Below are 22,996 nucleotides of genomic sequence, written 5' to 3' on the forward strand. Positions count from 1 at the left end.
TTTTTTTTTTTTTTTTTTTTTTTTTTTTTTTTTTTTTTTTTTTTTTTTTTTTTTTTTTTTTTTTTTTTTTTGGCAATATCGTCAATCTAGTTGACATCCTGACATCCCCATTCTTTAGTGAGGTTTAATCGAAATACGTCTGTTGTTCGGGATGGAATGCTGCTGGCGGGACGAATTCTCATTGGTCATGTCCGCCCGGAGAATCTTTAATGCCCAGCATGGCGATGCTCGACACAGACCGTTTGAGACTGGAGGGAACGGAGAAGATTATCGATCTGCTGACCTGGTTTTGACGATGAATTCCTTGGAGGGCATATTGTATTCAATTTTTGCATGCCTGTTGATTTTGTTCGGGTCTCATGAAATGACCAAAAGCCGGTTGTGCCTGATACTCTGGAGTAGTTGGTATTGATTATTGTAGGTATATGTATATATATGTTAACGGTCTATTGACGTTTCCTAGAATATCTGAAACACCTTGCGGCTGTATATCTGATAGATGATTCAGATAATCTCTCGTAGCATGATACAGTTCATACCATGCAGGTGAGTCTATAATACGTCTTCCTAAGGGTAAGTTTGGAGACCACTTGAGAAGCATCGTAGTTACCGTAGAAGTACCAAACAGATCTCTGTGGCGCGAATTAGGGCTCGCTTCAGCATGATGGCTCCAGAGCGTTGCATCGTGATGATATGGAGACGACAGCTACGGGTGGTTCGTCTCTAGATATTGACCTGTGAAGTACTTAGTCGCATCGAAATGTTGGCCAGCACTCACTAGTCAAAAGCCCATCACATTACGTGAATGAATACGAAGCCAGTCGTAGCGTAAACTAGATAGGTAAGACGATTCCGCGTATCGTCCATGCAAATCAGACAAACAGGTAATGTAGGCACTGGATACATTTGGCAACCTGCCAATATCCTCATACTTTGCTTCGTCTGATAAGGGACAAGTCTGGGTCGCGGGCTTTATTGTCTACATTTAGTGCTCTTTGATCATGTGTTTCCGGGTTCCATCAACCATCCACTAGCACATCTGCTGCCCTACTGCCCGCGCCATGCGATAGCTTCACCTTTTCGTACTACTGAGATATATTACGGCGCATCTTCTGAATGAGACATGTGAACTTGTCTACTCCATAATACGGCTATCAGCGTCATTCTTGGAACAAGGTAGGTTGCCGCTCGAAACTGCCCCGACATATCATGTTGCATTCATACTTAGATGGAATCAAGCGTCAACTACCGTGTTTCGATGCCGTTCCTCCAGAGATGGAGTCAGGGTGAACCTTCCCGATATCCTTCCAGATCCTCACGATGGTCTTGCGTGCGCGCCAATGCCCGTGGGAGCAACATAAGCCTTTAACTTCTTGGGAAGACGGCCCGCTCATTCTTCCAAGAGGAACAAAGTGACATCTAGGGTCATTCATAAGCTTCCATTTTCCCCCCACGATAAGAGGAGTGCCCTCGTTCATGTCGAATTTCAACCATTGAGGGTTCTGATATGGGATACTGATATCGTGACGTGAAATTTCCTTGAGGCTATTGCCCGGGGATGGCGAGACCGGCCCTAATATATGCCAGACCTCCTGGGCTCAGACCAAACTTGGCGCTGCTAAGATCACGTGTAACTCAGCTTTGCACCGTCCAGTCAGATTGTGTGAACAAAAGGCGAATTCTCCAGCACGCAGCTTCCAGAATGCTGAGTTCCAAGGATCATGCTTCAAGGCTCGCGAGAACGCTGTGCCACTATCTAGGTTTTCCTGAGCCCCCAGGGTCCCGTCTAAGGCTCTAGAGAACCATCTTTCATTTCCAGAGAAAAATGTCTGAGGTCCAAGGAGGCCAAAAGAGCCCGCAATCAGTCTGCTTGTCCACAAGAGCCACTGAGGCCTAACCAGTGATTACTATGGTTAATACTTTCTTGTCTGCCCGCTGCTTGCCCTGCTCATTGTCTGCATAATTCGTTCATAAGACTTGTTAAATTACATGCCAACGTAAGTTGCTAGATAACCACATTCCCTTACTCTCGCAATTACCGTTGTTGGGAGCACATTGAGCAAAACCATCTGGCCAGTTAAGTTCGGTGCCACCAAGATTTGGAACATGTACGTTATGAAACCTATTCGCAACAGGGCGTGGGTTATCAAGACTATGAAAAGAGATTCATCTACAAACCACTGTATGACCATCTATATTAAATATGGGGAGGAGGCGTATGCATGAACTAGTAGCTATCAAATGCTCGAATATCAGAGTATGAAGGGTGGCATACTGACTCTCAGATGTTTAACCCCATCCAGGGAGTAGGTACCATACCTTCGTCGAGCAAATTGGACTTCTCGCTTCTTTGAATGAATGATAAGGCAACACTACCATATCATGCTAGTTGGTCTTTGATCTCTTCTGCTTGGGTTGCATGCCTGTACACCATGTCTATGACCTCAATAGTGAGGGCAGGCCGCCGATAGAAATTAGGGAAACTGGTAGGGAGAAGTGGGTAATCGCTGCCCCAACCAACACAGTATATAGTAGACCCTGGGCGGAACAGGACTTCGGTATAGAAAGCTGAACGCGGGCATGATTGATAACCGGTGTCTAACAGGTCCTAACCGGTCAGATACAACTAGATATGCTGGTTATCATTGAAACAGGGCAAAATGTGGATGGGCAGTCACATTGTCAGACGCCCAGGATTCACTTGAGAGCGGCGCATCTTACCATTTTGCATCACATAGTCCGGAGATAGCCAGTGTTCTCACCGTCTTGTCAAACTGTAACAGACGGGTTCATACAAGGTGTATATATCTCTTGGGAGACGCGAAGTGTCTGGTTCCTGTGGCGCAGCGTAATGGAACGGTACGGTGCTCTCCACTTACGACTTATTACACAAGTCAACACCCACGCCTTGACATTGCGTGCCGTTTTCCGCACACCATGACTGTCAACGCAATAAACGAACCTATCAAATGCGCGCTATTCGGATTACTTAAGGTTACTGGTAAAGTCACGTGATAAAATGCCGGCCATCTGGCTTTGGTGTCCCTGCCGCGTCCAGGTATTGGCAAGCTTGTGATCCGTCGCCTGATGATCGGATAAAAGCTGTCCCAAGTACAGTATCATTCCTAGAATAATCAAATGGTCTAGTCCTTGAGATCATCCATATGCTATCTGGGTCAGAATAGTGCCTACACCCGCAAGATGATGCCCTCGTTCGAGCATTGCTCAGCTGGCGGATGCATGCCGCCTCCGCAACAGGGGGCGACGGGTCGATGATGCTCAGGATCGGCTTTTCCAAGTGCTACGAGCGCCTCAAACACGACCCCGTCGAAGTCGTCTCACGGATTGATCACAGTACTCGCCATCTGGACGTGAATATAATCACAGTGATCTTTTACGTCATCGGTTTGAGCCAGGACGGCCAAGTCGAGCAATTGGCAGCATTTTCGACCACCACCGGCGATATTTCTCCTCAGTCATAAAAACAAGCCTTAGAGAGAACACGAGCTCAGTTTTGAGGAACCTCCCTTCCGACATCTACAATTTCGTGTCAGAGAAGCCCAGTGACGCGTTGAAGAGGTTCGTCAACTGGATAATCTTGACGCACGCTAGGAACACGGGAAACACAGATCCAGAAAACATCGTGCTTACAGCACATTTTGGCTCTTGCCATGACCATATATACCTGCTGAGGACAATGATAGCCTCTGGTAATCAGACTGCTTGGCTTTAGGGTCGCAGACTCCCTTGCGCTCCTCAAGACAATCAAAGGACCAACCGAGCCCTCGGAAATTGCGTTACTCGCTGCTAAATACGCTGGAGAGTTGCACTACACGTCCGATGGTGCGGACAGTGACGCACGGGCTCTCAGGGCCGTAGTCATGGCTGCGTTTCCGAACGTAGGTGCGGCCTGCTACGCGTTCAGTGTCAGCTGCAGAAGATTTATGAAGAGGACAGGCTTGAACAAGCTCGAACTCGGTAATTTGACCTACACCCACCACAGTTCAATGACTGAAAGGGCCATAATACGTGGAGAGAGCGGCAAGATAATTAGTTACAAAGCACACTCACTACAGAATTAAAGATTTTGTATCTAATGGTGATGTTCAAACGCACGTGCTTTATCCTTAAATGCTGCCAGCATGAGTATCTGCACTGTTGTCTGTGTTGGAATTTCACTATCTCAGCACATGTCAATTCAAAAACCAGGAAGTAGCCACAGATAAAAAATCTAGCTACAGACCATTCCAACAAGCCGATGATTTATTCAACCGTTCCATCTGGTGGTGTGCATGATGTGGCCCCATGGCCCGTTTAAGTATGTCGCCAATGAAAGGGCGAGCTGTTCCCAATTTGGTCCCCTGTTGGATAAGAATTGAGCATGTGGATTGTAGGAAAGAAGTTCCAGGTCCGAGCACCCATGAATCAGTACTGAAATCAGCCACAATTAAGGCAGCTTGCCGCTATCCGTAAACGAACGTGGACGGATTCGGTCCCAGACTGACAAATCTCCCCACAGCACTAAGCAAGCCTGAGCCCTGGCGAACAATCCGTACCTCAGGCTCTCCGTTTGCTCCTTTAAAGCAAGTACGTTCGCGTCGCGCCCGGTTACCCGACTCTGAGAAATGCTTAGTACGTTTACGACAAGGATATGAGATCTGAGGATACGAAACAAGATGGTGTCACATTGGTCGCATCATCATAGACTCAGCGGTGCTGTGAAATCTGGGTTAGGCAATGTCATACGTGGGCCTTCATGCCCCTGAGGATGAACTGCCACTTTCATATACATGGGAAAGTCGAAGGTCTCCTTTGAACTCGTTGTTTGTCCATAGCCCCTGTTTTGATGCGCAATCTTCCGGCAAGATCGTACCCTTGGCAGCTAGCGCGTCTTCCCAGAAATATTAAATCGAGCAGCTTAGACTGAACTGAGACAGATTCTCGAGTGGTATCTGCATCCTCCCTATATCAAGAGTGTGTCTGTCCAGTTCATATTCCAAAGGCACTGTAAAAAGAACGACTATAGCTTGACGAATCAAGTCTGCCGTCTTCCTATCGGTCCTCTTGCACAACTCGGTATAAGTTGGTTGCGTAATAACGACCGTCCGTGGCCATCGGCATTCATATGGGAACGTCTTATGATCTGCTCGACAAGTTCGGTATGTAATCCGGAGTTTAAAACCTGCTTTATTGGCCCGAATAATGTGCTCGGTGAAGGGCCAAGCGGTCACGGTCTGAGCTAGACACCATTGCTAAGTGCAATGTCCCGATATGCCTATGGCCATTCGAAGTGCACCCAACTTGTCGATATCGATAGTCACCCTCAGACTCAGGTCTGTCAATGACTTCCATGTAAGACCCTCCGGTAACCGAACGGTTTCCATGTTGATCTGAAGATTTCGAAGCCCAGTGAAGAGGGGCAAGGACAGACACGGCGGTTCATTGGCGATAAGCCGAATTCCTTGGAGAGCCGGCAGAATTGGACTATCTCGAGAGTCCATACCCGTGAGTGCCGTTGTGAAGCGTCGTCTATGGACCTGGTGAACGACAGCGATCGTCGGTCGTACGGTTAACTGCCGCAGGCTTCGATCGGGACGAATCAAATCCAACAGACCACCATCTGTGCGCTGAAATGCTCCGGGTTTTCTCTGAGACGGACAACTCTACAAAATAAGAAATTTGTAGCGACCCGATACCGCCGTAGACAGACACGATGGAATGCCTTGAGAGTTTCAAAGTCAACTGTTTGGAATATTCCAGAGATGATTTCCTGTATTCGTCAGCAACACCGTCGGAATTCTGGTGGCTTTCCTCGTTCCAGCCTCAGGAAAGTTCTCCATTGGGCCTATCTCCAACGGAAACGGAATGGCCGCTAGGAAGGGCACTACTGCAGCAGAAGGAAAGAAAGGGACGTCTGTTTCCAGTCCAACGGAGATACTTTGCCGTCAAAAACATGCCTCTGGGTTTTGTGAGGGGTGGTACAGGAAAGGTGGGATGACGTGCAACGATAGCTTGGATTCTTGGCAGAAAGTCACATGTCTCGGAAAGACAAATCGGAGCACGTGTCCAACTAGTTATCAAACCTCAGATCAAATAGCTCGCTAAGGGTTATTCTCGAGGTCTTATTGCTGGTTTCCTCTTGTTGTAAATTGAGTCTCGACCAAGTAAACATAGAGCGTCGTATACGGAATTTATTCCGGGTACAAGCAAATTGATTTCCAATCAATCTGATATCTATCTTGTATATATAAGCCCTCAGTTTCTCAGACGTGAATAAGAACAGCAAACCACTGAACTACAACACCTCTGACTTCTGATTCTGCTGGCCAGACGCATGTCCCACGTTTGGTCCCAGTCTTCGTGCCTCGGCCAATAAACCTGATTGATCTGGACACCCTGGACACCACGTCTACACGTCCGATCAAGTTTTCCGGCCATCGACGCTGGGTTACTTTTGTCTAGATGCACACTGGACCGTAGAGTAGACCCGGATTGGAACCTCTCTTGACCCTGAAGCTTTTGGCGAAATACAAGGAACAGAAGATGCATGTGGGCGCTAGTTGCCGGTCCTTTGCGTCTGCTGGTCGTACGACCTCAAATTGCCGACAGAGTAGTCCGATAGCACACGGTATAGCCTGCAATATGCAGCATACTATAGAGCCTTCTGTGGCCCCTCGCATTCGTAAGATGTGCGAACCATGAACCTCTCGTCCACGCGCGATGACGGGAGTCCTCAGCTTACTAGCGCCTCCCTGTTCGCTGCTTCGTCTTCGGTGGGATTAGCAGGAGTACATTAGCAGTATCAGCCGTTGCTACCTTGAGTCTGAACGAGATGCTAATTATTCGCATCTTCATATTGTGCACAATGGTATCTTCTGTCTATTGCTCTGTACAGTTCTGATTGGCGTCGACGGTTGGGATGGGTTCGACATCTGCCAAGTTAAGACCCACTATTGGTCGTTCCCGTAAGGGTAAGAAAGGAATGCTTACCTTTCTGTCTTTGGGCGCTGTTCAGCCTCTGCTTCTAGCCCGCCGGGGATTGCGCGCCAGCTTTCTGAACTGCTCTGGAAGCTCTTATCGAGAAGGAGTCCTGGAGCAGTGCGACATGTGTCGAAGCATCAGGTATGTTTTGTAGCAGTGACGGCGTCATCGACAACGAAGACTTTGGCCTTGGCTATCTTGTATACGTGCTGGAAAGTATAGATGCTGTGTTGGACTGAGCTATGATGAGTGAGCACTCTTAGCTCCGATTGCCACTCAGAAGCTAGTGAACCATTTGTCCCGGGAGACAGGTGGAGCCAAATCCTCCCACGCTTAAAATGAATATAGGGCTATCCCAATTACTTCGACCAGTTCTTGGGCCAAGAATTTGCAATTGCCAATCTGCAATAAGTATTGCAGATGCGGTATAATTACTAAAGAAATACAACTGTTTTTGGGGACCTCTGATCACAGTTCCACCCCCCATATTCATTATTAGTCTCCCCTTCCAAAGCATATAGATGGCTAGCCGCTAGAAATATCAAACAGCTCAGGCAAAATCCTCAATCTCTCGAGCTGCAAGTATGTTTGCGCAGCTGATCAGCTCTCTGAAATTTCTTCCCTCACGAATATACGCCTGTGTCGCACCAATAATCCGGGCTTTCTTCCGAGCTTCTTCGAGACCTACGTTCTCCAAGCCTCTGTCCACATCAAAACGGTAGTAGCGTCTGCTCTCAACAAGATCATGCAGATGGTCATTGTAGAATTGGTTTGCAGTATTCACTGTATCGGTTGCAATGACCATAAGTCGTTCAGCAATATCATGTAAGCCTGGCCCAAAGTCTCCCAATGTAGATCTGCTAGTGCTAATTGATACCAAACATCGAATCTTTGGCTCTAAGGGCGGATGCTATATATCCCCAGCCTCTGTCCAAAGCTGCCGGATAGGATTATTTAATCTAAGAGCAGTATTAATGAAGCTGTCCTCATACTGAGCTCCAGGTGCGCCAACTCCGATAGAAGGAGGATCAAAAAATGATGATACTGCTGAGGTTGCACGGCATGCTTCTCATATAGTTAACTGCCGAAAAATATCCCTTTCGCCTCGCGGGGAAGGATAGCTTGTAAATAAGACTAAGATATTAAATTTTTTTCCATAGAGCAGAGACAAAACTATTTACTATCCTTAGATTCTTTTCTGATGGTAGAGAATGGTGTACTTACACCTTGCATGCCCCTGGGGAGTCATCTTTCAGAAGGGCATTCTCTTTATAACCTGCATTTTTAATGATTTTCTTAATTACTCTTTTAAGTTTATTATGATCAAAGCGGCCTTGGAGCTGGCCCCTCCAATTAACACGGTGATGCATCTGTGTGAAGGCTCTGTCTGAAAGTCGTATATAGGCTAAGTAATATATAGAATAGTCCAGAAACAATAGTTCAACGTCGGTTTGTTAAAGTATTTATAATTTTAGGGTACTTATATTACCTCTGGGTCTTATTATATATAAGCCTTATTTATATAAGCTTAACGGTTCTAAACTCTATATTTAAACCTTGTGTATTCCATGGGGCAAACTCAGTCTAGGCCCAGAGAGCCCTGTTATTGTACTATAGATTGAGATTTTAGCACCCTGTTGAAGCTGTTAATCCTCTGTAAATGGATGATGTTCTTCTGATGAAATAGTTTATGTGGCCGGTAACACGATCGCAGTGGCAAAATGACTCTCATCTATAGCGCCCCATCACTGCTTTACAGTCAACTAAGAAATGGGCCCAATCCTTCAGTGGCAAGCGAATTTTTCCATTCGCATTTTGTAATCCACGCTAATTAGTGCGGATTGCAGAATATAACCAGAATGAACGAAGGTCTCATGTCTGATTTAGTTGCTCCTTGATACTAGCATAGACAGAAACGAATCGAGAAATCGGACATGGTACTATCATCTGAGCCAATTGAAGCGATTGAGCGAGTTGGACAACGATAACGTTCCGGTGATCTCATTCGTGAAACTCAAAGTCCTAGAGAGTTTGAACTCCACCACAAGGGGAAGGGAAGTTTGTCTGGGCTAGCTGATAGTCATTTTGCCACTGCGATCGTGTTACCGGCCACATGAACTATTTCATCAGAAGAACATCATCCATTTACAGAGGGTTGGCAGCTTCAACAGGGTGCTAAAATCTCAATCTATAGTACAATAATAGGGCTCTCTGGGCCTAGACTGAGTTTGCCCCATGGAATACACAAGGTTTAAATATAGAGTTTAGAACCGTTAAGCTTATATAAATAAGGCTTATGTATAATAGGACCCAGAGGTAATATAAGTACCCTAGGATTGTAAATGCTTCAACAAACTGATGTTGAACTATTGTTTCTGGACTATTCTATATATTACTTAGCCTATATTTATGCTTAGGGCCGATGGCAGCTCATATAACCACTGGGATAGGATTATCTGCTGCCCAGCAGTTAGATACAGGACAGCCTACTGGGGAAGGGCTATGTCTTCTCTCAATTGGTGAAAATGTCAGAGTTACTGATCCAAGAGCCTACTTAATCTTTTATAGATGGTGGAGGTGTGAAGGGCCTTTCTGCTTTATATTTAATTGATTAACTCATGGCAACTATAAATGATGAGGCTCAAAATGACCCGCTACTTAAGCCTTGTGATTATTTTGATATGATAGGTGGTACAAGCACTGGAGGGTATGTATGTTAATCTAATTATATTCTTTGCTGTTAACAGCATTACAGGATTATAGCTGTTATGCTAGGCCGACTAAGGATGGATGTTGAGCAGTGCATTGATGTCTATATATGACTTTCAGACAGAGCCTTCACACAGGTGCATCACCGTGTTAATTGGAGGGGCCAGCTCCAAGGCCGCTTTGATTATAATGAACTTGAAAGGGTGATTAAGGAGGTCATTAAAAATGCAGATTATGAAGAGAATGCTCTGATGTGCTGACTGTAAAGGCAAATCTCGCCATTGCCACAGCGATGATGGGGAGAATTGAAGAGGCAGAGAGAATGGAAAAGGAGGTTTTGGAAGTCAGACGGAAAATAGCCGGCGATGATAGCCCCGATGTACTGACTGCGAAGGAAAACCTCGCCACTACCACAGGAAGGCTGGGAAGAGTTGAAGAAGCAGAGAGAATGGAAAAGGAGGTTTTGGAACTTAGAAGATGGCGGGAGACAACAGCCCCGATGTGCTGACTACAAAGGCAATTCTTGCCATTACCAGGGTAAACCTGGGCAGAGTTGAAGAAGCAGAGACGATGGAGAAGGAGATTCTGGAGATTAGACGGAAGATGGCAGGAGAGAACAGCCCCGATTTACTAACTGCCAAGGCAAACCTTGAGATTACGAGGAAGATTCTACGGAAGCGGAGGAGATGGACGTTCCCATTTTTGAGACAGCCAAAGCATAATCGCAGACGCCATATCATCGTTATTAGCTAACCGCTGCATATTATGCGCGCTAGGAGGACACAGACCACGCTGGCCTGTGCCATAATTGGAGGCCGGGACTAGAACGGACGTGATCCTGAATGATGGCGAAATAGCCGGAATGTATTCCTCACCTACCTGATAACGTCAGATACCGTACAAGAAGGAATTGGGTTCCTCGGCTGACATCCGGTGACAAGTGCGGTAGCATCGTATGTCGATTCGCTCTGAGACCGGGCGCTTGGAATAGGCTGATCGCGTACACGTCTTCAAAGATGCCCATATTAGTGCTAACGTCGTGAATGGTCCGGATTGTGCCGCCGACAAGAACTCGGCTGACGTTATCCAGCGAGCTTCAGCTTCAGGTAAAACATTCTCGGTTATGTGCGAACCGGATACCTTGGCGTATGCGGCAATGCAACTGAGCTGATCTGTTTAAAGCTCGGATTCTTCATAGCTAGCTCTGTTATCATCGATGCGTCTTTGGGTATTCGTAGCTGACTGAGAGTCCTCCGTATTTTCCTGCTTGCGCTTTCCAGTTCTGGCGTCGAAAGAACGGACGTACTCCCAAAGATCAGCCATAGGTGACTGAGTGTGCTCCGCCTCTGTAAATACAAGAACCAAGGGCAGACCGTTGATATCCCTGGCGTTGATTCGACCGCGGAAGGTAGCAAAATAGTGATTGTTCTCGAATTGATCAATGAAATTTCCTTCCAAGATGCTGATCGGGCTCCGGTACCCTTAAGCGGAAATTTGCAATACTGATGATTCTTGGAGAAGTAGAATACTATTAACTCTTTGTTACGGGATGCTTCCCAGGCGTTCAAAACTTCTTCGGCTTCTCGGCTGTGAGAGATCGCTTTCTGCGTCAGGATCGCGTTGCGAATGTTCATTTCTGCCTTGAGTTCCAGGAGGATGGGGATCGTACGGAGCTGGTAATAAGACCAGGTCACTCTCACTCTGACGAGTTTGCCGGTTAGTTCCTACGCTCCGCCATATAGGATGTGACTGAGAAGGTAGTATTCCTTGGCCGAAGAAGCTGAACATGATTTCTTGCAGCGCGGCGATCAATGTAGGTTACTTTTTTTGAAGCTGTTCCGCACTATAGACCTAGAGAGCAAATAGGAGCCGGCAGTTGTTGCGGAAAAGATGTTTGCTCAAAGGAGATTATCGTATGGATTTGAGGAAGCCATTTGGAGAATTTGGTAGGAACAGGAGGTGAGAGATGGAATGTGTAATCCAGAATGGAGTGTCTGATACTTTACCCCCATGCCAAGCGCAGTGTTGCCAGGACCACAAGCAGCGCAATTACACAAGACCTGTGTCGACGCCTCGAAGCTGGGAAATATGCGAGAATCAAATAAGAAATAACCACTACAGGGCTTATACCCCTGAATGGCGAGCAAGAAAACCTCAGCTAGGGAGCTGGAACTAAGAAAGCTTCAACAAACCTTAATTGAGCGTGCCGGTCACCGTGGCCTAGGAACTCATTAGACTCAGATCCGCGAAACAAAGAAGAATTACCCACTCGACGCGATAACCATCTGATTCGTCCATGGCATTGCCTCGTATGTAACTTGATGTGGAGCTAGGAATCACTCTGGGCGCAGGTGAATTTTTCTCTTGTCGAGGGTGTCTCTCTTCTGCCTATTTCGACAATACAACCTGCACCAACCCAGTAGCCCAGACAAAGAACGGAAGTTATTATGGTGTCTACACGCCTCAGTATGAGGAGGATTATTTTTTCTTGGAATTCCATTTACCAAGCCCTGGGCCAACCGCGAGAGTCTTAATGGGTCCTGATCGGGACTGTGCGTGCTACCGGCTATGCAATGGTGAGAACCTGGATTGACTGTTTTACGAGACTAGACCCTTACTTATGGCATGAGGAAAAGGAGTGTATAGGTTAAGGCAGCGATCAAAAGGGCTATCTTGAGGTCGGGCTCGATGTATTCTTCTTTACGCTGTTCTCTCCTGGCCAGCAAAATAGAGCGAGGATTGTCTCTACCTAAACGTGGTCCGTCCCACTGGATACGACGATCCAAGCCTTCCTGTCCTCGTGTAGATTCATAGTATGTAGTGCCACCTATCTGAACGACAAAGTTACTCCCGACGCTCAATGAATGAAAACGTGGTGGCTTCGCGCAAGGTAGCACTCCCAACCTCCGATACAACATTACATTCATTCTTGAACACTCAGTCAATATCGGCCAGCCATTTATCGCAGTGAGCATTGCCTATCGTCTCGGTCCTTGGAGATTCTTCAATGGGGTCGAGTTCGCCCATGTGGGATCGTTGAATCTGGGGCTCAAAGACCAGCGCCTGGCCCTGCACTGGGTAAAAGAGAACATCGCAGGTTTCGGTGGTGGGTTCCCGCAATCCTAACAATGAATAAAGTCTAGCTTACTAACATGAGTATCCATGTCCAGGTGATCCAAATACAGTTGTGAATCACGGGCGGAGTGCCGGTTCCGAGAGCGTAGGATACCAAGTCCGCGCGTACAACGGCCGAGATGACGGGCTCTTCCGCGGGGGCATGATGGAGTCCGGCGCGGTGCTACCTGGAAGTGCATTGAGATTGACTTCGGCATATGAGCCATGGTTTCAAAGGATAGCAGGCGAGGCAGGATGTTTCCAGGCCATTTGCAAACTGGACTGCCTACGCCGCATGCCCTTTACAGTCTTAAACAACATCCTGAGCACGACTGCCAACGACTGCCAACGACACAACGCCTTACAACTGGAGGCCCACAGTCGACGGTGACTTCGTTGCGCAGTATCCCAGCGAGCAACTCGACGCAGGAGATTTCGTCAAGGTACCAAAAATGATCGGCTACACTACGTACGAAGGAACGACAGAGTTTCCGGGACCAGTGAACACCACCGCCGAACTAAAAGAATACCTCAGCTGTACGTACCGTACCCCGTTCCATCCTAGCCCCCAATCCCCCTCCCATCACTAACAACAACCCAGCAACAACAACCCACGGGTGGGCCCTCGACGAGCGCGTCGTATCCGAGCTCCTCAAACTCTACCCCAACAACACCTCCTTGGGGATCCCATCATCCGAAGAACTCGGCGGCAACGTCACCTTCCCACAGACCTACGGTTAGGGTTTACGCTAGATAGCAGCATACCACGGCGACGCCCAATTCATAGCCGCGACCCGCTACACCTGCGAGCTATGGGCAGCACATAATCTGACTGCATACTGCTACCGATTCAACACTACTATTGGAACGACGATGATCAACTACGTCTTATGGTAAATTTACAATCTGATGGACAGATATTCGTGAGACACAATCGATCATACCTCTATTATGGCATATACTCTGACTTACAATCACAATGGGAGGTCGAATGTGTTGACTTATCTACAAAAGAACATCTGACGGAAGCACCAGTTACGTTAAGGAAGTTTTCCGGCTGTGAAATGGGGCAGACGGTCTGTTTCGAGATTCACGAGTCTCATCTCTATGGAGTTTCGTATTCCGCCGACGAAGTTCGGGACGTTGAAGTCCCCCAGAACTCATACTACTCTTGGATATGTCTTCCACCCGGAGAAGACGGCTTTCGAAGGGCAGTCGACTGCAGTTTTTGGCGACGACAGAACTGCGAGGGCCCCATTGACGATTCATGGTTAGACCTTTCGCTTCGGTGCGATGTGGCAACCAATCGCTTAACAACCTTGGAATGCCGTCGAGAGTGGCTTAACGGAGGAAGTGACGGCAATCGTACCTATTACATGCAGCAACTTCCACTACCCTCGAAAATTCCGCAAAGTACTCGACAAGGTTTCCTCCTACATTCCCGTCTGTATAAGTGGGGCTGCTGAATGGGCGCCTGGGCGGTCGTTGCTGCGACTGACATGGTCTGTCTCATCGCCATCAGAACATGCCTCAACTGCTTCTCTGACCACCACAACCTGTATCTCTGTATCCGAGTGAATCGAGCAATTCGCGGGTATGTAGGGCCTATTTTAACATAGCCTTTCTATACAGAGATCACAGAGCTATTCTCGATTGCTAGCGCATTCATGAGCCTACGCGGTGGCTTTATGACTGTCTTCGTGAAACACCAATGTGCCCACGTCCCGCGCAGGCTGATAGCGTTGAACAATTGCGTAAAAAGCTCCTACCCATCGACAAAAGGATGAAGGCCTTTCTTTTGGTGGAGCTAGCTTTCCGCTTTACGTACCAAAGCAGGGGTCGTATCACGATTGAGGCGGCGGCTGACCCCCTGCGAACCCGAACGATCAAGGCGTGTCAGAGACGCTAATTTTTCACGTCTCACAGGGGGGACGCAGTCACTAGGCAGCTCTTGCTTCCCCACCGTTCCAGGACGATGCAACGCTCGCACTCTCTGCGTCATGAATGTAACCGGATCATTCTACGCTCTTGTCCCGCGCGAATTATAGCGTACTACCAAGACCGACAGGCCGACGTCCCTCTTCATTCCAGCAATGATCAGCCCTGTGCGGCCGTGGTAGCGGACCACAGCCATTACATCCCCGATAGCTTTCAACGCGAGACAAAGAGCTTTCAGGTGACAGGGTTACGGAACTTGACTGGCTCTGCCGTCAAGGTAAGCCAAAGTCTTGCCTCTAGCGAGAAAGCTATTGAGGCACCAGACGGCGAGCATTTTATGGAGATGATCATTGGCTATCTTCGATCACATCCGGACGATCCTTCCACAAAGAAGAATGTCGTAGATTGCGATGGCAAAGCAGCCTGTGACACGATTCAGGGACTGCTCCAGCGACAACAAATGGAGATCTAGACCACCGGGTTCATTTGTTAAAGTTTGGTCTACTGTGACGGGTATAAGTCTAGGACGCACGATAGCTTTCGCTCGATTGCGATCGCATGGAAACGCGTTGGGGTTCGGTGCGGTCCCAGTGCTATGGTAGCGAATTCCAAATTATCGCGCCGTAGTCCCAACACGCGTGTCCTTTTGGGGCGGCAAGGCTCCGGCGGCATTCGAAAGATCACTCCGCGATCACCCGAAGTACTCATTTTCTGGTTCGCTCCTGTTGCTTGTTCCCTAGTCTTTGCCCTCGCGAATGGGCAGTTGTTGCGCCAAGCTTCCCTGTAGTACTAACTGTTAGTTGTGGTCTTCTACATACTCTTCTAACTCAATAAGCCCTGACAGGAAACGCGTCTGGGGCTCTAAAGGCCGGGAAATGCTTATCGATAATTGGTTACCAATCTCGCGGGACAGTCTATAAACCTTGATTATCTGGACCAATCACGCTAGAGGGAGGGGTGTGCCCGGAAGATCCGGCCTCCCATGCGGTTCCGGTGATTTACGGTGACTATCGATCGGACGGGCTATTCTGGGATCACGAATATGGGGCATGCTTTCTCCGAGAGCCCTACCTTGAGGGCGAATGACTCATGGCTTTCGAAGCCCACTTAGTCCAGGCTGGAACCTATTCCGCCATACTTGCCCAGAATGGAGGATCAGCTAGGCAAGGGTACCTTGCACTGGGAATCGCTGTGGATGGCCCAAATTAGTGGATACTGGAGATTAACAAGTCGTGTAGCCGCTGTTCGGCATGTCTCAGTTGGGCCATCGAAGACGCCCAATATAACCTTGTTGCCTAATTCGGCTGCTTACGAATGGCGATCTCATTTCTCGCAGTGGCTCCACTCACACGTCGCTCTGGTTATTGCTGAACATACTGATAGAGATTCAGTCTGTTCCGATCCGGAACCCTACTCCGTACTTCGCCTGTAGCTAGTACGTCTCTAGGTCGCAGGGGTCCCTGGGTGAGTGTAGGTCATGTCCCACCAGCTGCGATCTGGGGGAAATCCGCTATTGATCCAGGACGACCATGCCATAGCTGTAGTGTCGGTGGCCAAGTTAGAGTGGAAGACCTCTAATTCATGCCTGTCTTCTATAAAGACCCGGGACTGCCATCGGGGTCCATCCCAATATCAAATTGCGCTCGTTTACCACCTCAGATTTTAGTTACTGGCTTTGGAATGACCATCCTGCCATTCGAGGAAGGTTCTACCCACTCCGCCTTGTGGAAGCATGTTAGAATCTTCTGCAGCCACAACTAAACGAAATGAAATCGGGACCGAGGCGTCCGTGTTTCTCCAAGCCACACCAGGAGGCCCGATGTCCGAACCACCACCGCCATATTTCCAGTCATGGTTCATGCATGGTACCAGTTGTGAGGATCTCAGACAGCACCTCCCATGCATCTCCGGTGGTCTTCCCCAAGGTTCTGGGAAGCACGCTGTGGTAGGCGCGCACACCCATTTTCGAACTAGAAGCTGCAAAAAGTATCACACTCTGACGGTCCTAGAGCTTCGATCAGCCTGTCCCTATGCTAGAGTTTGCGGCCGATAACCCATACCATTTGGTCCCACAGCCGGTGAGAAACGTTCCCACGCCGCCTCAGCTGGAAACCAGGTGTACTTGCTGGCCTTCTGCTAGTCTTAATAGATCCATGACAGCACCCAAGCCCATGAGGACAAGCTAATCCCGAAAGAAGACAATGACGCAAATCACACGAAGTCGGAAGCTCTGTGCCGGAAGTCAAGTTGCTTCCAAGCCCAGACAAGGAATGGCCAAGCCAAGTATGCAGCGACAAGGAGTCAAAATCTATGCCTACCATGTCCCTTGAGTGAACTGACCACGGGTATGCTGCACATCCCGGTTAGAAATATGTACGCCTTCAGAGAACGATTCAAGCTGTGTCAAGGGCCACTGATGGCCAGAGAAATCGTCCAAGGTCACCTGAGCAATCGTCGTGGCAAGCTAGCCGCCGGTGGTAGGTTTGATTACCTCCGATTGATCTACCTGTGAGCCTACAATGTACGTGAGAGGAAGGATGTCGAACATGCACTCCAAGACTAATGATTGTCTACAGTGCCATAGTTACGCCCGCCAGTCACCTCGCCAAGAAGGCCGGGATGTAGTTCAGCGACAGACGGGGCAGACATCAAAATGTGCGACTTTGACCTCGACGCTTGTCACATGTAGGACGCCTTTTGTCGCGACAACAACGCTTCCACTAACACCTCACAAAGTGATTACCAAGAGAGGATTGCCCCTCGCATTATGGAAGGTGACCCTCAATGGTAATATGAGACACCTGTTATTACGCGCAACCGATCTCATGTGTGGCAGTGGCACTCATCGTTACGGCTCCACTTCTCTATCTAGCCCGATGTCTGGGCGCTCAACTTAGACAGTCACGGGTCTTGGGGTCTCAGGGCCATTTGTTGATGGATAATTAATCGGTTGCCGGTACGGCCACGCGGCTTGATAGTACAGGCATGCCAGGCACAATCCGGTGCGCCGTCGCAACAGATAACCCGGCTGGATAACCTGCGGGGTCCTGCGAATGCTGACCATGGCAGGTCAAACAACGACGACTGCCACAGAGCTCACATCTTGACTACTTGACACCGCTCTGTTCTGGTAAGCCGTTGCGTGTCACATTGCACGAGCAATCGTTCGCGTGCGATGAGCGGCTTTGGAGCATGCGATGGCGCATGCACAAAGAACACCCGACCGGAGCTCTGTCGGGCCACTGTCCGTGCGTGCCCTACTGGGGTCGAATTGCCGACCAGACGGCCATACGGCCAGTTCATATTGCACTCTCATTTTCTAGGGTTCATCGCCTGGCGACTGTGCCTTCGAAGGTATCGAGCAAGAACAGAGGCTTGAGGTCAGTTTTGCGAATACCGTGCCGTCTACTAGCCTCATCAACGTCATGTTTTCGGCAGGTCGCCCATCTGAAGTTTGCCTGTCACGGGTAGATGGGTAGTTGGAGATAACCGCTGCATAAACTCTGCTTACGGTAGTTTCCCAGCTGGTCTTTCATACCCCTTCGTTTTGCCCGGCTAATTGCCCAGGGGATTGGCATGGCTTGACTCACGTTCCACCACACTTGGCCCGCAGTCCTAACCCAACGTTTCAAGGGACAAAGGAAGAAATTCATACTGCCCTCGGAGGCTGATTGTTCCAGCGCGACAGTTCAAGACACTATAAATGGCATGTGGACGACAGGCAATTCTCCCAACTATCCAACTTTCTCTCGATGCCGAGTTCAGGGCCTTCTCATGCGAGAACTGTCTACAGGTGCGATATAAATCATACAAGAGCGTATTTTTAGGTTCCGAACCCACCAAGTCTACATCTACTTATTTGGAGGCCCTACGGGCGCAGATGCAGAAGGCGCGCTGTCAGTGAAAGGATTTCATCATCACATCCACACACCACTCCTGAAGGAGCGGAATAGTTGCCTGACATGGAGACGACCAACCTACAGCGCAGCGACGAAAAACTACCCTACGTACATGAGACCGTGGCCGTTGACTGCTACCTGTCTTCTTCTTATGAGGATCCCGAATTCCTGACCTGGAATGGGCCCAGCATCCTATCTCCGTGTACGCACCCCGAGGATGTCTTTCGGTATGCCTCTGCCATGCTGTCCTACCCCGTCAATTGGTTAGAAATGCATATTAAGGTCGTCCACAAGTACACGTTCGAATCGGTCAATGCACTCTCGGCAACCTCAGACGTCTCAGCAATCAGATCTGGGAGGTAATCCGTCCATACATGCGGACTATCGATCATGCAGATTATCGGTTTCAAGTATTCGTGTGGCCAAGGGGCGAGCGGGAGCCGGATAACACAGGAAGATTAGGAGTGTTTCCAGGGCCAAACCCTATCTATCCCGGAAGAATCCTGGATCCAGAGCGTTTTGTTGAAAACATCTCTTGCGGCTTCTAGTATGGAGAGCATACTGGGTTCTTCTTTAGCATGCGATCAGAGGTTCAAGGACCGAATTTAGAAAGCCCATATTGCTTTATGGGCTCATTGTTTTCTTGCTCTAAGGCACCTCTTTCGTTTCCCTAGACGAAATCACCCATCTTCCCCCCTTCCGACAACTCGAGTCAGGGAATCAGGCCCCAATTTTTCTGGGCTACAGGCGGGCAAAATAGACCGACTGCAACATAGTTTGACCAGCCTCTGGTCGGTCACTGTTGAGTGCCACAAGGGTCGGCGAGGTTACACTCAGGCCTAGTCCATCCATGCCAAGAACCATGGGCTTGATGCTACCTTCAGCTTGGAGCTTGCGTTGGGTGGACCCCTTCCGAAGAGCTGGCGCGTGGAGACAACTCCGGTCGCTTCCAGGCCCACTCCTGTTTGGTGTTCGCCGACAACAGCTAGGTGCAATACTGGGGCGAGGTTCCCCAGACATCCAGTGCGACGGTCTTTGACCAAGCCGAGGAGAGCATCAAGTACCTCGTCCTCACCAACACGTAGCCTAAATTTGTTCGAAGCTGCTGCATCGAAGCTAAGGTTAATGTTCTAGTAGAGAGCCGGGCCCCTGCATAGCTAGGTCCGGAACGAGGTCGCCAGCGTTGGAAGATAGGATTGGGCATGATATCTGCCTGAGATGTTGACTGAACAACTATAGATTGATATGGTGGAACACCTCATCAGATCAGACATCCTATCGGAACGTAGTACTGTCTTGGCAGGGGAGACAAGACTAGGTCGAAGATCATCCAGTTCGAAGCCCAGCTATATTGTAGGGGCGTCAAACAGATCGGAATCTTCCACAAAGAGCACAAGAGAATTGTTGGGCTACTTGACCATTACCCCTCAATAATGTAGGTAAGACAAAAGAGTGAAATACTGTATATATGAGCATTGTATGGGACGGTCTTGCCCGCCATTCATCAGCACCCAGAACCACCGTATTCCATCCAAAGTATCTTCCCAGGTCTGTATTCCACAGAACTTTCCCTTCGAAAACAGCAGGTAACCTTCATACAGGCCGGATGGGTTATGAAGTAAAAGGACTACCGACAGAGTCACTGACGCCGAAATTACTGACTCTGCCACCGCTTTCGAGTCTGCCGTACCCCACTCAACACCGCATTCTACGGGTACTGCAACAGCGCTTGGAGAGCTCTGCGTTCGAGTCTATCCAGAAATGGCACCCCCAACTTGCCAGGCTAACGGATGGGATTGTGCCGAGAAGGTAGAATTGTACTGTATTGTGTGTACTAAGTGTCTTACTAGATATGGCTATTTATAGTAGTATATTAGATATATAGCCGGCTAAGAGAGTTATAATATAAAATATATTCTTAATATAATAGCTTTTTACTATCATGATTGTATTTCCTGCATCCAGTCATTGATTTCAGTGATAAACCGGTGTGCAGTATCTGGTTTTATACCTTAGTTGATGAAAAAGCCAGGATCTTAATTTTAATAAATCTGCTATAAATTTATATAGTTATTTAAGGTTATATCATATATTTTTATAATATTATTCTTGAAACTTTCAGTATTTACTTATAAGAATTACTATATAATGTAGTTCTTTACTGCTACTTTCAATAGATTAGAGATATTGATAGTGTCGGCTGGCCGGAGTGGCACTAAGCCTAAAAGGGAAGGCGGTCTAGTACCACTAGGCCAAAATCAGGGGTATGATCTTCCCTAAGCGGAAATAAGTGGGTCTGGTCAGGTAAAATATCTGGTCAGGTGACACTAGTCCTAATTAGGAAACTAGATATCAAAATAATGAAGATAAATACAATTGACAAACTACTGAACTGGATTCCTGCGGTAATCGAGCCACTTTCCCTTTCCGCTTTAGGCTGACTTTGGCGCCGCTTTTTGCTCACTGAGCGGCCTGGAGCGTGGTGTGAGCACAGGAGTGCGTGGCGCGAGTGATCGGTGAGCGATCCCGGATTCTTCCGGGAGTAAGATCGGAAGAAGCTGGCGGTCCCCCCGAGCGATCACGTGATATATTACGTGATGCTCATGTGACCCAAATAAACTGCACACGACTTAATACATCGCAATGTACGGTGCCAGCCCGACTGTCAATTACTTTGAACTGTACCGGGTCTGGATCGACCCTAGGGGGATGAAGTGTATGGACATTTGCGCCATTCTTGCAACCAGCTGTACCGTACAGAGAGCTTCGAACGGATTGTTGCGCCTGATTCTTGAACGTGGGGAGGAAAAATGTCGGGACGGGCCGAGACGCGAACCCCTGAACCGCCCGACCGCGACGAACGCGAAAACTCGCCACCGCGATTGGTGAGGCCGAAACGCACGACAAGACCACCAGCCCACTATGCTCAAGAGCAAGAGATCGATACTGAGCAGAGAAACACGCGCTCCCAGCGAAAGAAAAAGAATCAGGGCAAGCCAGTCGCCCAACGTGACGCGGCGACTTCGGACGACTCCTCGGCAGAGAGCGAGGACTCAGACACCTCCAAACTGGTGAAAGAGATTGTTAAGCTCAGGAGAGAAATCAGACGACGAGATGAATTACACAAGGAGGAGCTCCACAGAGTCAAAGAAGAGTTTGGCGCTGCCCTCGCAGAGTTTCGACATGAATTACAGACCCTGGCGAATCGACCCTCGACACCGCAACCCCACCCCGAGCCATGCGCTCAGAACAGCCACGAGGAGATCCTTCGCGAAATCCAATCCTTGCGCATTGCAGTCAATCCTTCGGGATCCCCGTCCTATGCAGATGTCGCCCGTACTCCCCCCACCAGCCAACCGAGCAATATACGGACTCTCTCATCGTGGAACACGACACCGACTACCTTCACCGACACGCTATATTGCACGATAGACACCTCGAAGATGGCAGATACTGAAAATGAGAGACCATCAGCAGGCCCAATCAGAACGGCAGTTGAGACCGAGATCCGGACAATGGAAAATCACACGAACTGGCGGTGCCGCGCTGTCACGGTGGACCCGAAGAACACCAGCCGGATCAGGATTGCGTGCCGAGATGAGGCTGAACACCAGCTGGTTAAGAAGGCGGCGGAAACCAAGGTCGGCGCAGGAGCCCGAGTGCTTCGTGACGAACTGTACCCGATCAAAGTCGACAGCGTCAACAGAACTGCAGTGCTTGATGAAAACGGGGACATCCGAGCAGGAGCTGCGGCAGCCTTTGGCGAAGAGAATGAAGCTTCCATCGCTAAGATTGCATGGCTCAGCAGAAAGGAGAATGCGAAGGCCTATGGGTTAATGGTCGTTTATCTGACCAAAGGCAGTGATGCACGGAGGCTCCTGGCCGACGGGTTCTTTCACGCTGGGGGAGAATCCGGCGTGACCAGCACCTTTGAATACCGACCCCGACCGATGCAATGCTACAATTGCCAAGAGATTGGACATAAGGCGTTCCAGTGCAAGAACGCGCAGAAATGTGCAAAATGTGCCGCGGAGGGCCATCACCACAGTAGCTGCGATCCAACGATTCCAAAGTGCATTCCATGCGGAGGCCCTCACGAATCGTACAGCAAAAACTGTCGGAAGCTCTACCCATCGCATCATGAATAAGACTCTTAGAGTTATTCAACTGAATGTGAGGAAACAGGGTGCAGTACACGAGAGCTTAATGAATGACGAAGAGACTCAAAACGCGGTAGCATTAGCAATTCAGGAACCCCAAGCGCGGAGGATTCAAGGCCGGCTCTTGACCACCCCGATGGGACACCACAAATGGACAAAGATGGTTCCCTCCACCTGGAGGGAAGGCAGGTGGGC

General features: G+C 48.8%; 10 protein-coding genes across 10 annotated transcripts in view; 7 read left to right on the plus strand and 3 right to left on the minus strand.

Annotated features, from left to right (window-relative positions):
- BDQ94DRAFT_155088 (uncharacterized protein) overlaps positions 1–445 on the plus strand; it is a 601-nt gene extending 156 nt beyond the window's left edge. The window contains exon 2 of the mRNA XM_026768413.1: positions 119–445. Coding sequence (XP_026619741.1) covers positions 152–412 — 261 coding nt within the window. The 5' untranslated portion in view covers positions 119–151 and the 3' untranslated portion in view covers positions 413–445. The remainder of the gene's footprint in view (positions 1–118) is intronic.
- A 739-nt stretch (positions 446–1,184) lies between these two features.
- Positions 1,185–1,529, minus strand: BDQ94DRAFT_131275 (uncharacterized protein). The gene has a single exon (XM_026763962.1). It carries the CDS (start codon positions 1,476–1,478, stop codon positions 1,242–1,244), a length of 237 nt encoding a protein of 78 aa, XP_026619742.1. The 5' UTR covers positions 1,479–1,529; the 3' UTR covers positions 1,185–1,241.
- Positions 1,530–5,239: 3,710 nt separating this feature from the next.
- Positions 5,240–6,549, minus strand: BDQ94DRAFT_164249 (uncharacterized protein; the record flags this gene model as incomplete). Its single annotated transcript, XM_026769959.1, has 5 exons — positions 5,240–5,275; positions 5,322–5,627; positions 5,660–5,770; positions 5,954–6,011; positions 6,305–6,549. The coding sequence occupies 5 exons, from the start codon at positions 6,547–6,549 to the stop codon at positions 5,240–5,242; spliced, it is 756 nt and encodes a 251-aa protein (XP_026619743.1).
- A 4,317-nt stretch (positions 6,550–10,866) lies between these two features.
- Positions 10,867–11,324, minus strand: BDQ94DRAFT_176198 (uncharacterized protein; the record flags this gene model as incomplete). Its single annotated transcript, XM_026772637.1, has 2 exons — positions 10,867–11,171; positions 11,237–11,324. The coding sequence occupies 2 exons, from the start codon at positions 11,322–11,324 to the stop codon at positions 10,867–10,869; spliced, it is 393 nt and encodes a 130-aa protein (XP_026619744.1).
- Positions 11,325–12,550: 1,226 nt separating this feature from the next.
- Positions 12,551–13,195, plus strand: BDQ94DRAFT_176199 (Alpha/Beta hydrolase protein; the record flags this gene model as incomplete). The annotated part of the gene is made up of 3 exons (XM_026772638.1): positions 12,551–12,580; positions 12,646–12,796; positions 12,861–13,195. The coding sequence occupies 3 exons, from the start codon at positions 12,551–12,553 to the stop codon at positions 13,193–13,195; spliced, it is 516 nt and encodes a 171-aa protein (XP_026619745.1).
- Positions 13,196–13,256: 61 nt separating this feature from the next.
- On the plus strand, positions 13,257–13,545 carry BDQ94DRAFT_176200 (uncharacterized protein; the record flags this gene model as incomplete). Its single annotated transcript, XM_026772639.1, has 2 exons — positions 13,257–13,341; positions 13,406–13,545. 2 exons carry the CDS (start codon positions 13,257–13,259, stop codon positions 13,543–13,545), a joined length of 225 nt encoding a protein of 74 aa, XP_026619746.1.
- Positions 13,546–14,779: 1,234 nt separating this feature from the next.
- Positions 14,780–15,214, plus strand: BDQ94DRAFT_176201 (uncharacterized protein; the record flags this gene model as incomplete). The annotated part of the gene is made up of 1 exon (XM_026772640.1): positions 14,780–15,214. The coding sequence occupies one exon, from the start codon at positions 14,780–14,782 to the stop codon at positions 15,212–15,214; it is 435 nt and encodes a 144-aa protein (XP_026619747.1).
- Positions 15,215–16,116: 902 nt separating this feature from the next.
- On the plus strand, positions 16,117–16,415 carry BDQ94DRAFT_155094 (uncharacterized protein). Its single transcript, XM_026768414.1, has one exon. It carries the CDS (start codon positions 16,220–16,222, stop codon positions 16,406–16,408), a length of 189 nt encoding a protein of 62 aa, XP_026619748.1. The 5' UTR covers positions 16,117–16,219; the 3' UTR covers positions 16,409–16,415.
- Positions 16,416–16,561: 146 nt separating this feature from the next.
- BDQ94DRAFT_176202 (uncharacterized protein) lies at positions 16,562–17,367 on the plus strand (the record flags this gene model as incomplete). Its single annotated transcript, XM_026772641.1, has 4 exons — positions 16,562–16,687; positions 16,752–16,820; positions 16,892–17,250; positions 17,319–17,367. 4 exons carry the CDS (start codon positions 16,562–16,564, stop codon positions 17,365–17,367), a joined length of 603 nt encoding a protein of 200 aa, XP_026619749.1.
- A 1,083-nt stretch (positions 17,368–18,450) lies between these two features.
- BDQ94DRAFT_164250 (uncharacterized protein) lies at positions 18,451–19,189 on the plus strand (the record flags this gene model as incomplete). The annotated part of the gene is made up of 4 exons (XM_026769960.1): positions 18,451–18,527; positions 18,608–18,694; positions 18,731–18,950; positions 18,992–19,189. 4 exons carry the CDS (start codon positions 18,451–18,453, stop codon positions 19,187–19,189), a joined length of 582 nt encoding a protein of 193 aa, XP_026619750.1.
- Positions 19,190–22,996: the final 3,807 nt, after the last annotated feature.

This window comes from Aspergillus welwitschiae (genome assembly GCF_003344945.1).
Source record: "Aspergillus welwitschiae strain CBS 139.54b unplaced genomic scaffold BDQ94scaffold_91, whole genome shotgun sequence".
In the NCBI taxonomy this organism is placed as follows: domain Eukaryota; kingdom Fungi; phylum Ascomycota; class Eurotiomycetes; order Eurotiales; family Aspergillaceae; genus Aspergillus; species Aspergillus welwitschiae.